This window comes from Polyodon spathula, chromosome 2 (assembly GCF_017654505.1).
Source record: "Polyodon spathula isolate WHYD16114869_AA chromosome 2, ASM1765450v1, whole genome shotgun sequence".
In the NCBI taxonomy this organism is placed as follows: domain Eukaryota; kingdom Metazoa; phylum Chordata; class Actinopteri; order Acipenseriformes; family Polyodontidae; genus Polyodon; species Polyodon spathula.
In genome coordinates, this window is record NC_054535.1 from 35,916,092 (window position 1) to 35,929,436 (window position 13,345).

The following is a 13,345-nucleotide window of genomic DNA, read 5'->3' on the forward strand; positions in this document are numbered from 1 at the left end:
TTGTTTTTGGTTACTTTCCAAAATGCTTTGGCAGTTTTTTCTGTCAAAATGTGTATAGTAGTAACTCGACAGTATTTGCACGCTTGAGTTGTACCTTCTTTCCATTGCTGTCTTCCACAATGAAATCCCTATGGTCACAAGCACATTCTTCTGGGGGGGGGGGGTTGTGTAGGTACTTTTTTTTAACATTTCGCCACAATCCCGCGACAAGCCTACATTCCTAATTGTAATCATGTTTTAATTATCACAAGCAAAATTTCAAATAGATATGTAGGAATGTGCTGCCACTCAGTAGTTGGGGTGGGTTTAAAGTATTCAGAGTGAATCAATGACAGATACAAGTCAGGAAGGCGGGACATTGTCCAGTGCACTGGGAAAGGTTTTTTTTGTTTGTTTTTTGGAGTAGGTTTTACTTTTTAGTGGAAAAGAAGCGGTCAACGTGAATTGAGTAACTATTTCCACTGTTTTTCTGGTTTTTTTCCAGTGTTTATTGGCTATACAACAATTAAATTTTTTTTGTTTTATCATCTTATCAGTTAAAACCGAAAATCACAAGCTTTAAGTATAACTGACGTCTTCACAGACAATAGTTAAGATTGAATTTTTGCACACTGCTCCCCACTTAGTTTCCCAGAATTTAAAAATAAATACGATAATCAGTATTCATAATGACAGACAATCAATCTGAATGACAATATCCACTTGCAAATGGTTACATCTGCTCCTTTCAAAGGATTTTATAAAAGATTATTTACAACCCAAGTTGGAAGACAGTCTAGCACATCTGTAAATGTCTGCACTATTCACATTTGCTACATGTTCTAAAATGTGCAGTTTTCGGAAGAGTATGCGTTTTATTTAAAACATGATATCTGGTAGGACATGCACTTCCTTGCCCATTTCGCCTTCAGTGTGTATTTGCCCCACCCCTTTGAGATCTCGGTTTCTGCCATTAACTAACCAGCAGCTTCTCCTACTGACTAACATGCTTTGAAGCCACAACCACAAATACACTGTTAAACTGAAAAGAACAAGGCAGTGAAACAGACTTTCAGAAAGTCAGACATCATGTTTTAAAATGCAGTACAGTATGTTGGCATAAACATTGGTTTCCTTCACAACTGCATTTGAAACCAGCATTGCAAATGGAAAAACACCCACGCATCAGCTTAATTAGCTGGGCACAGAGGACTGAAACAAAAGGAATTAAACAAAACAGGTCAATGGCTCGTCTTTGTATAATACATCATGTACATATAAAGGCTGGTCCCTGTTACAGACCGTAAATAAACAAAACGAGCAGCAAGAGCACTAAACATTAAAAAAAAAACAGAATAAGATGAGAGTTAGCATATGTTTGTTATCTTTATTTCAACTTCTTCACATCCCAAAACAGTAGTACTCATCAGAATCGATTTTAGTGTTTTTATACAAAGAAGGCCTTTCGAAAGAATCTATTATTGGTCCGTCTGAGAAGTGATCTAGATCTGATGGGGAAGTATGGCCTGGAATGTCGTCCACCAAGGTATCAAGATAGCTGCCAACTGAGATGCCATCGAGTCCGTCACTGCCATCCTGTAAGCTGTTGCAGCTCCCTCGGAGAGATGTGTCCTGGCTCTCTGACAGACTGTACAGACTGCCGGCTAAGCTGCTCTCTCTGCTTGCTATGGCACCCTTCTCCTCCATCATCCACTTGATTGACTCAATGCCTTCATTAATTGAGAGCAACTGGTGCATCAGCTTGATGTCTATCGCCCTGAGATGAGCCTGTCATTTGAATGAGAAAAAACACAAAGTCAGCAAGGCCCAAAACTTAAAAAAACTCAATTTTTAATATTTCTAAGGTTATCCTCAGTATGGTACGTCATCCAGTTAGTACTGAAAACAATTAAAAATAAAGACAATTAAAGAAGAACAGGTATATGATATACAGATCATATATATAGATATACTGTTATATGTCTCGACTCCACCACCTGAGCTGCATCACTGCCTTTCATCTTCACACAAATTAAGTTAAGCATTAAAAAAAAAATAATAATTTAACTAAATCATTACTATCATTGTATATATCCATTGGGCATTAAAACCCTGGGGGGGGGGGGGGGGGGGGGGGGGGGGGGGGGGGGGGGGGGGGGGGGCGCTTTGACTCCACTCCAGCTGTCTTTGTAAAATGAACAGTGATGTAAATATCAATTTACATGGGCAAACTGTCTACTGCCATAAAAGATTCTTGACACTGGCAATTGCGAGACAAGACTGTAAGCACAGACACATTCCTAGTGCATTAGATCACAAACAAAAGGGAATGCTGCTCCCAGAGGTGGTTCTGATTACACATGGTGACAGTCCATATACTGGTTTCACAGATCCTGTCTCTCTTACTTAAGGTAAGGTTGTGAAAGATTTGTGCTAATCAGGATCTAGGAAACCAGTTATTTGTTTAGAATGCAAGATGTTGATGAATTGGGGGTAGAAATTATTGACCTGTTCTGCTCACACCTTGTAATTTTGATCAAATATACAAAAAAAAAAAAAAAAAAAAAACTTTAATAAAAAATGTACAAAGCCATTTCGCTATATTCTGAAGCATTTGACCACTGTGGGTATTTTTGTTTTTGTTTTTGTTTTTGTTTAATAAAAAAAATAAAAAAACTGCTTATGTTACAGAACTAGCAAGAAACAAATAAGGTGCATTATGCATTATTAATTGAACCTTTCAATAAAAAAAAAAAAACATTCCTCTTTTTCAAAAAAGTTAATATGGCCCTTTGTGAGTAATCCTCCAGGCCCTTTTGTTAAGAGTTCAACTAATGAAATACAAGAATGGCAGTCAGTCAGACTTGAGATCTTTCATCTTAGTTAGCATGTGCCTAAATACTTGTCAGTCTAAAAGCAGATGCAGTTGCCGGTAATTAGATTTTATTGCAGATTAATCATACGTTCAACTCCAGATGCACGTTTTCAATTCACTGTACATGAAGCACTCGTCAAAATCAAAGTACAAAATATATTAAAAGATGCACTACTGACCTTGCAGGTTATAACAACTTTCAGTCATTAAAATCCCTTGGTTTGTAATTATTATACCTTACTCTGAAAACATGTTAGGATACAATACAATTCTTATATATCTTTTTAAATTGCTTATAAAGAAAATGTGACTTTTAAACTTCTCTTATACAGACATTATATATGTGTGTGTTAACGGTTCATAGCTATTGGAGACTGTGCTACTGTACTGGCTGATTTTGAACCACCTCTGCGAGTTTGTGGCATAGGGGACACAAACGTTTCTGAATTGTTTTGGGGAAAGGCGGATCTTTTAGCCTGCAGCTGTAGATGTAGACAAATGATGACAGATGTTTTGATATCTTTAAATATCAGGGACGTCTAAGGAACACCATCTGTGTTGAAGTGGTCTTCGTGACACAGCAGGGAGTTCTTTTCCCACGAGGCCAGCACTCAAACCAAGTATGGATGTTTCAACCATCTTGCTGCAGCAGTTACTGTGTCAAAATAGAGGTCTTATCTGCTTTGCAGTTATTAAAAATCTCACAGAATGTATTGGGTTTAAATTCAAGTGCAGGTTTATTTGTAAAATATTTTATCAGGAAAACCCAATTGCAATGAAAAACCTTAATTTCAAAAGGTGTCCAGGGCAGCAGCAGCAACTTTCTTACAGTACATTTATGAATTCTCATATAAAATATTAAATCTGGTATCTCCATTTATCCCACAGATTATGATACAATTTTGCTAAAGACTAAATCAAAGCAGTTGTCCAGTTCTGATTAAAAACACAAGTGGGTGAAATGTTCAAGTGAGGCTGCAGGGCTTGCAAAATCGTTAGCCCGACGTTTACTCTAACAACATAACGTTCTGTGCTTTAATCAAATAGGGGTTTCCCAATTGAGATTCCGCTCACAGATCATCCTGGTAAAACACCTTTACAGGGATCAATGTGTTTCAATGGTAATGCTTGAGTGATTTCTGGGGTGTTGTATACATTGTTTGTGTGTTCTTCAATGAATAGGATATAGCCAGAATACTGGATGCAGCATGCCACCAATAGGTACTGTACTTGTAATTCTACTTTTATTCACAATCTCATTATTATTATTATTATTATTATTATTATTATTATTATTATTATTATTATTATTATTATTATTAGTGCTAGTAGGGACAAATACTGTAATAATAAAGAAAATCAAAGAAAAAAAAAACAGTACTAATATTATTAATAGTTTAGCTAATGCCTTTATCCAAGGTGACCTCCTTAACTTACTCCAGCAGCTTATATTGTTCATTTTGGATTGTCTTTTTACTATAGCGAACAAAAGGCTTTGGACCCAAACAGGGTTGTTATAGCGAGGGTGTACTGTATTAAGTATTTGACTTATGTGTTTAATAGACGACACTTGCACATTTTAATATATAATGTGTGCACATTTGTTATTTAATTTGTAAAGAAGTTTGGATCAGAATCCAATATCACCCCTTACAAAAAAGTAACACACTGCAAGTATACTTGTGCCAAAATTGTCTGGTTTTAGTATACTATTGGTACCATTATACTATCCTATTTTGGCACAAGTATAGGTGCAGTATAGAACTTTGTATATTATTTTTGTAAATAATGCAACGTAGTTCTAAAATGTTGCACATTTATTAGATTGTATCTTCTTCTCTTTTTCATACCTGCATTGTCTCTTGCTAGATATGTACCTCCAGATTCTGACAAATACTTTTAGAAAACCAGGAGCAACTTCTGCTCTGGATCAATGAGCTATAATGCTCTGTGGCTGCCCAAAGTATATAAGAACATAACAAAGTTTACAAATGAGAGGAGGCCATTTGGCCCATCTTGCTCGTTTGGTTGTTAGTAGCTTATTGATCCCAGAATCTCATCAAGCAGCTTCTTGAAGGATGCCAGCTTCAACAACATTACTGGGGAGTTGGTTCCAGACCCTCACAATTCTGTGTGTAAAAAAGTGCCTCCTATTTTCTGTTCTGAATGCCCCTTTGTCTAATCTCCATTTGTGACCCCTGGTCCTTGTTTCTTTTTTCAGGTCGAAAAAGTCCCTTGGCTCGACATTGTCAATACCTTTTAGAATTCTGAATGCTTGAATTAGGTCGCCACGTAGTCTTCTTTTTTCAAGACTGAATAGATTCAATTATTTTAGCCTGTCTGCACATGACATGCTTTTTAAACCCGAAATAATTCTGGTCGCTCTTCTTTGCACTCTTTCTAGAACGGCAAAACATTCACTTACACGGGAGGTGGTACACTGTAAAAAGCAGATAACGCTGGACAATTTCTTATGTTAAAAGTGTGTTATTTAGAATTGATTGTAAGTATAACACATATTTTTTGTTTGCTTTACTCATTCTAAGGACAATTATAGTACATTGTTGTGTAGTACTATTTAAGCCTACTCCCTTTTTTTGTTTGTTTAACATACACATATCGTAAACAGTTCTATGTTTGGGTATTTCATGTTTCTCATGTTCATTTTTTAACACTAACATTTAAAACACATATTTCAATGTCACATTTGTACAACTACAGTATATATATATTTATTCCATGTAAATACATGTGAAAACGGGGGCTTTTCGCTTATTGCTAATTTTCGGTTAGTGACAACTTTTTTCTGCGAACCGTGTGGTTGTTAATAAGTAGCATCTACTGTATGTAATATTTTAGAGCCCCTGGATTTTCTTCCCAATTTAGAATATCCAATTATTTTTTCCCCCTCAATGCTGCAATTCCCCACTCAGCTCAGGAGAACTGAAGGTTCAGTGGGCATCCTCTGATCCCACAGCCAAACCAGTTTCCTCTTTTACACCCAGGAAATCGAGAGTGGATGTCAGCAAGCTACCAGCCTCTGAAGAACAATGGCCAGCCCTACAGGTGTTTCAGCGAGCTCTCCAGGCGCTTGGCCAGTAGGGTCGGCTGTGGAATGTTGAGGAGAAACAATCCCTTCTGGTTTTGTCTCCCTAGCATACAGGAGTGCCAAGGCTAATGTGACACTCCCTCCGGAATCCCCAGCAAAGACCGGTGACTTTGCACCACCAGGACATGAACCTGTGCGCCCCTGGCTGTAATAATCACTGTGCAAACCATGCGACCATGCCATTTCCAGGTGAGCCACTCAGGGACCCCCTAAAGTTATATTTTAATTAGCTTAAATGACAGCAGTATTTAGATCTGACACTGTTGAGCGCCATCACATTGAATGCAATAAAATCCAGCAATAAGTTATGTTATACAAATTCATTGAGTAATTTAACCAATAATCTTCAAGCAGACCGTTGAGGAAGGATAGTTACTACATTTCATACAAGATAAGCTCTTTTGGAGGGAACACTGAGGGAAGCGAAGTGTGTTACTGTATTCTCATGTGTGGCTTCAGAATAACTTTGCACCACCTGTGACAATTTGACTTTTGAGCCTAAATAAATTGAAATAATGTTTTGTTCTTTGGCTCCAATATGCAATATATTCTATATGGAGATCTGACATTAACTGCTAAATAAAACCGGCATGCCACTGCGTGTTAGATGTCTTCCTATTGACTCAACCAGGAATTTGTGGTTGTTCTAATCACGTTTTACATTCTGTTAACACACACAATAACATCCCGAACAGAGCTGACCTGTCAATACATGGACAACATTTAGACAAATGGCCAGTGGCAGAAAACAGCTGCTGGTGTCAAAAATCAGAAGGGAAATGGTGGGCGATGTGCTCAATACAATGTCCTGGCTTAGTGACACAGAGCCCTACTTCTACTAGCTCATGATATGCCAGTTCAGCTTATAATGTGTTCAGTGTTCTCTTATGAATGTAGTCCAAGTCAGTATTTGCACGTGTTAAATCTGTTCACTACTGCATTTCACAATATATCCATTCTTGTCACTGTTCTCAGACAAATTGAATACATTCTAATAAATAGCCTTTATTCATTCTTGTTTGAAGGCCCAAACAGTAACAAGATGTAACAGACACAAATCCAGACATGTGTGGTAACTTATGCTCTACAGTATGTTGGCAACATATTATTCATGACATCTCTTTCCTGGGTCTGAGACAGTAAAAATACTTAAGTGGATTCCAAGGCAGCAACATGTTGTGTAGAACTAACAACAGTACACAGACACAAAGGCCATTAACAGTTATTCTTAGGCAAGTTATAGAATTCAAAAAGCTCTTCTAATTTGACTGTTAACCTACTGTATGGCTTAGGTTAAATAGGGGTAATGCACTGACATTCTGAACAAGCTGCAACAGAAAGAAACTAACTTTGGGAACAGCCCTAGGCAATAATGTTGTACTGAGACAAAGGAATGAGTCTGACACATTATACAAGAAAATCCAAAGCCTTTCAAAGTTTCTAAACAACAATTTAAATTGAGTCTTTAAGACACAAAATCAAAAAAAGGATGGGAGTCAAACAACATCCGCCTCAGTCTTTACAAAATCAACCAAGTAGCATCCAGGCTTTGATGTTACTGTAGCACTAGGACAGCATATAAAAATATACTAAACAGACTTTATGGATATAAAGTTATATTGGAATAGTCATGCATGACAATGAAAAAAAAGGCCAGCCTTAACAATTTAATACCATTAATGAATTGCCCAGATCGTATTACACTTAATATACTGGAAAAATCATGACAAATTGCTGCCAGTGTCTCACGGGAGTTTTGCAAAGTCTTTATTTTGTTTTAGCGAGAGCCCATTCTTTAATCTGACAGGTGCTGTCACACCTGTCAACTGAACACCTACTATCAGCCCTCTTACTGTATATGTGTTGTCTATTTTAGTACCACAGTGGTTTCTAATTTTGAACAACATTTGTGTAATCCCATCAAGGAAAGCATTTCAGGTTACAGTTCAGGAAATGCATTATCAATGGTGTTTGACTTAGAAAAATGATTATGGTAGAGTAAAATGAACACATGAGCACTAGGGGTTGCACTGCATACTGGAAGGGGAGACCTAAAAGTTGAATATGCAATATTATAAATGATATGGGTTGACACAGGATAAGCACAGAAGTCTTCCAGGTGCCCACAATGAATAACCAATATTGTGGCAGTGAATATGCACCAGCTGAAGTTTTCAGTCCTTGAAAATACATTACCAAAATTCCCAGAGGCACTGTATCATTAGAATTTAGCAAAAGACTGCTTTCATATTATTCCTTCTTTTATCTTATTGTTAGGGCAGTTGAATTTCTTTGGCAAGAGCATACAGATTTAAAAAAAAAAAAAAAAAAAAAAAAGATACTAGATACTAGATATAAACATTGTCACAACCATGGCAATCTTGCTAATGAGGAGACATCTAAAAAAAAAAAAAAAAAAAAAAAAGAACAACAAAAAAAAATGTTATGTTTGCAGGTGTCTGCATCAAAAATGACTGATGTCTAATTAATTTTACATTACCAGTCAATGAGAAGACATGCAAAACTTATTGTGGACTACAACACAGCTGAGTTTAAGGTTTTAGTACTTTTTAATCTACAGGCCTGATAATATACAAAGTTTGCCAACAGTTAATAAAAACTACATTTAATTTATTCATGCAAGGACTTACTGTACATCATAAAAGACGAGGCCAGTCTAGTCTAGGGCTGTTACTTGAATTGCAAACCATGACACCGAACGTAGCAGTTCAATAATCTAACCTTCTCTGGTCCAGTTTGTGTTACAGATAAGAGTTACAATACAAATATTGTTACAGTGAAATCTTAATTCCACAATGGTAGAGCAACAAACTTTAATCCCTTGTCCTGTAGAGGTTTTTCAACTAATCCTGTAGTCAAAGTTAGCTGACATCAGTACCAATTGCAGGAAGGTACAATCTGTTCAACAGAAATATGTATTGCATGTTTTCTGATTAACATGCTTAAAAATTACTGACATTCAGTCTAGGTTAGGATACTACTACTGTGGAAAATTAAAATAAGCAATCAGGTTATAAGGATAGTGTGTTTCCTGTGCATCATTTGTTTCCTCTTCCCATTCTTTTTGCAATGTTAAACTGACAAATGTGACTAACAGTAAATGAGACTGAATTAATAAAACAGGGCATCCAAACTACAACCATACATTACCGCCATGTTTCACAGTCTCGAAAAATGTGGTAGTCACAGGAAGTGGGCTACCTTTAAAATAAGGTTTCCCAGACAAGGACATTTACTGTTTGCATCACTTGACCATATGTTTCTGCTATTTTCCAAGCTTACATCTGTATACTGTAATTTATATTGCTTTTATAAAATGTACTAAATGATTTCAAATGATTACACCTTACAGCAGGAATCAAATCTGCAACTGAACGGTGAAAATCTCCATCAGAATGTCACTGCCAACCCACTGATTAACCCAACACCCTCAAACACTGTAAGTGATTGCTCGTAAGCCAACGTTTTGATTCAAATGAACAGACCAGCTTGGACAATCAATTTCTTCATTTCTATAAAAAAAGAAAAACAACATACAATTCTGAACAAAACTGAAACTTAAATGTCTCTTTTTTAGGCCTTTAAGTTTTAACAGATACACAATATATTACTGGTATCACTTCAAATTGCAAGGTTCAGCAAATACAATCCTCACATATTGAATCAGCTTGGGTTACCTTGCTTAATCAGGTCTGCATAACACTTACATAATCTGTCAATGATGTCATAGGTCACTACACTTCTAATTGACTACAAAGCAAAATGCTGAAATCTAACCTTGAAACATGTTTACTGTTCTTGTTAATGTATCACAGTTTTTTATGTTTGTGTTAACTTTCTCTTACCTGTGAATATAAGCAGTCCTTCATCTTGTATCCGAGTAAATTAAGGGTTTAGGGCATTTACATCTTATTCTCAATTGTTTTTATACACAACTATCCCCACTTGGGTAATTTGTAGAACATCTATCAACCCAGACCCTATTGTGTACTTATTAAATGAACATTTAATTACAACATTTATGCAACTTATTCTAACTGTTCAGACAATACTAAAATAACAACCCAATAGCAAAACTAGACCACAGTACCATAGACACTGAACAAGAAATATGGTTCTGTTAGGCTGAGACACCATTGGCATTATATTACAGTAACAAACTCAATAAAACTGCTTTGTATACTCTTTTGCTAAATGGAAATACTGACAGTTGTAATTGTATTTTATGGCAAGACTGTTCAAAGTACATGACAAACTTTCTGCTGCTGTAAATTGCTGGATTTTGCCAAGGACAAGAAATTGGTTTAGCGCTTGAAGAAGAATTATTACTTACCATCTCTTGCTTTAAAACTTGCATCTTGGTCCCCAGGCTTTTCAGTGCACTCGATTCAGACACGTTCACTAAGGTAGTTGATAAAGCAGGTATTTCGTCCCTTGTCTCTTGACGCTCTTTGAATGATCTGACAAGACTTTCAGGAACTCTGCGCCCCACCTTTGTCTCGATGTCCTTAAAATCTGGTAAAACGTAATCTTCCATCGTTGAGAAAAAAAAAAAAAAATCAGCTCTTTCAAAAAATAATAATAAAAACAAAACTCAACTCTTTCAATAATAATAATAACGTTGCGTTGTGGCTTTGAATGCTGTTCAATATGTGTCATCACAAAATGACCACCCTTCAAACACTAGAGCAGATTAAATATTAAGTACTTGTTGCAGATCAATAGTTTACTGTAATAGTAAACATAACACATTTAACATCAGCATAAAGGAAAAAAAAAAAAACACGTTTATTTTATCCAGCTGGATTTAAAATAAATAAACAAAACGCGCAATAAAACAAAGACATGAAATTTAAAATCTGGCTGCTTCACCTTGCTGGAGACCCTGGAGAGCGCCAGGTGTTTGTCCCTTAACTGAGCTATTGTTGGTTTTACATCTGTGACTGTTGCTGCTGATGTTACAGCTGAAATAAACCGTCTATGTTTGGGGACAGAGCTTGCTTGCTTCAACATGCAGCAGCAGACAACTCATTGCGCTTCCTGATCTGTGTTAAACACTACAGGCAGGTGGACCAGCAGGACACGCCCATTTACCGTAATATAACTAAGAGCAAACTTATAATTTCCATCATGTTTCATGTCGCAAAAAAAAAAATTTAAAATTTAAATACTGGTTACTGTAATTTATGAAATTGTACCTTCAGAAACATTGCAAACAACATAGACAAATTATAGTTCTACAAAATCTGTGCGTATTTTTATATTGTTACAATTGGGGTCCTTAAAACTAGGACATTAACCCATCAGAATTGTCCACTTTCCCATATTAAATTGTGTTGAATTCCCCTTGTTTAAGTTAAAGTACAGCATAGTGAAGTTGTCATTCATTGAGCACAATAGTACAAGAGTGCACTTCCACCTGCTGGAGAAAGGAGATATTGCACACAAACAGAACTAAAAGTGCAAGATAGACATTAACAAATTGTATAATAATAAGAAGAAGAAGAAGAAGAAGAAGAAGAAGAAGAAGAAGAAGAAGAAGAAGAAGAAGAAGAAATTGCGTGCTGACATACTGATGACCACCTGTTTACTGTTGTTAGTGGTTAAATTTTGTAGCAGAAAGCATTGTATTGTTCATGAGAACCACTGACAATAAGATAATTTGCCTATCCGTATCTTGTAATACCAGCAGAACGCCAGAATCAGCCAGGTCCTAATGCATCTTAAATGAGAAAAAGCTGGGTCCCAAAGGCTTTGCTTTACAGTTTGAACCCTGTTGAAAACCTTTGCCACTTTGGGTCGCCTGCTGGTGACCAGGATAAAAAGAGCTTAAACTCTTACTGATTACCGTCCTGGTTTATACAAATCTCATCCAAAACTTGTCCACATACATACAAGGGTTTCAACAAATGTTTTTTTTTTTTTTTTTTTTGGTCATACCTTTGAATGTCAATCAGCTGACTATATGTGTATATGTAAAGTACTGTATGCGTGTTGTTTTCTGGGTTTTTTTGAAGGACCATTGTGTATTTTTAATTTTTTTCAGCTGAAAGTTCATCAGTGAAAAATATTTTTTTGTTCAAAATAAATGAGTAAAATAGTTTGCCAATGTGTGAACACAAAATTACATTGCTTTAAACATTACTTTTACTCTGGGTTTGGGATTTACAGGGGCAATGTGTTGTGCTAGTTTAGGTTGACAGATATGTAAATTAACAAAGAATGTGTTCTGTGCATGTGCCTAACTTGTTGAGACCAGGTTGCAGTTCCTAATCATCTAACAGAATTTTTAGTTAGTTATAAATGCTGGAAACTGCATTCATACATGTTGTATTTGTTTTAAAAGAACACAGACATGCTGTCATACTATAAAATGTCAACAAGCCACAGTAATTTGAAGTCATTTTTGAGGAAATAGCACTCATGACATAATGGAAAAAAAGATGTATTGCCTTTGTGAAAGGTTCTGGTCTGGAGTTCACAGTAAACCACATGTAGGAGGGTATATTCTGTGAAAACATAAGATTGTATGTCGCTGTTTCATCTTGTAAAACTTCAATTAGGCATAGTAGGACTAACTGTAGTTTCTCTCTTTTCTTTTAAGTATTTTGTTTTTCAATATTAAATGCTGATGATCGAAACTTCCAGTTAGGTTCATACGTTGTATTAGCAGTTATTATGTTACAGTTATTAACGTTTAAACATGCCTTCATATAGTTTTACACCTTACTCAGACAGTCAGACCTTCTTCCTTCATTTTTGTTGAAATACTTCAAACCTGTATCAAACCTATTTGGTCATGTGTGATGCCCAAATTGTAAATTGTAAATGATTGTTTTCGCAATACAAAGATGTTTCAATTGCAAGCACACACTTGCGTAGCCTGACTTCCTAATTAAAGGTTATACTTATGGAATGTATAACAACCTGTGCAAATGGGCCTCTGATTATAATGTCTAGGAAATGCCAGCTGGATAACTGTTTTTAATTGTATAATGATTGTATTAATATTCTAATATTTTCTCTCATGGTATTGCTTGTTTTAAAGACAGAATTGCATGAAGTAACACATATAAAAAAATGTTCATTCAATAAAACACTGTTTTCCTAGCGATAAATGTGCTTAACTAAATTAAAGTTGTTGGCCCTTCCATCCCATCTTTATTCCAACCTGGCCTGGATAAAAACAAAATGATGGCAGAATAAACTTTGGTTTAAGTCAAACCCATGTTTTAAATTGTTAATGGAACCAATTAGACTACCATTCAGACTTGTTTAATTTTACCAATTAAACCTGAAGTGGAAATGGTACTGTTTTATTAAGCAAAAATCAAGTTACAATTTGCACATGCAAAAATACT

The 13,345-nt window shown here is 35.9% G+C and overlaps 1 protein-coding gene across 1 annotated transcript; it reads right to left on the reverse strand.

Annotated features, from left to right (window-relative positions):
- Positions 1 to 363: 363 nt before the first annotated feature.
- Positions 364 to 11,025, reverse strand: LOC121295901 (leucine rich adaptor protein 1-like). The gene is made up of 2 exons (XM_041221024.1): positions 10,318 to 11,025; positions 364 to 1,767 (listed from the first exon to the last, which is right to left on the reverse strand). Exons 1-2 carry the CDS (start codon positions 10,519 to 10,521, stop codon positions 1,381 to 1,383), a joined length of 591 nt encoding a protein of 196 aa, XP_041076958.1. The 5' UTR covers positions 10,522 to 11,025; the 3' UTR covers positions 364 to 1,380.
- Between the last annotated feature and the right edge of the window lie 2,320 nt (positions 11,026 to 13,345).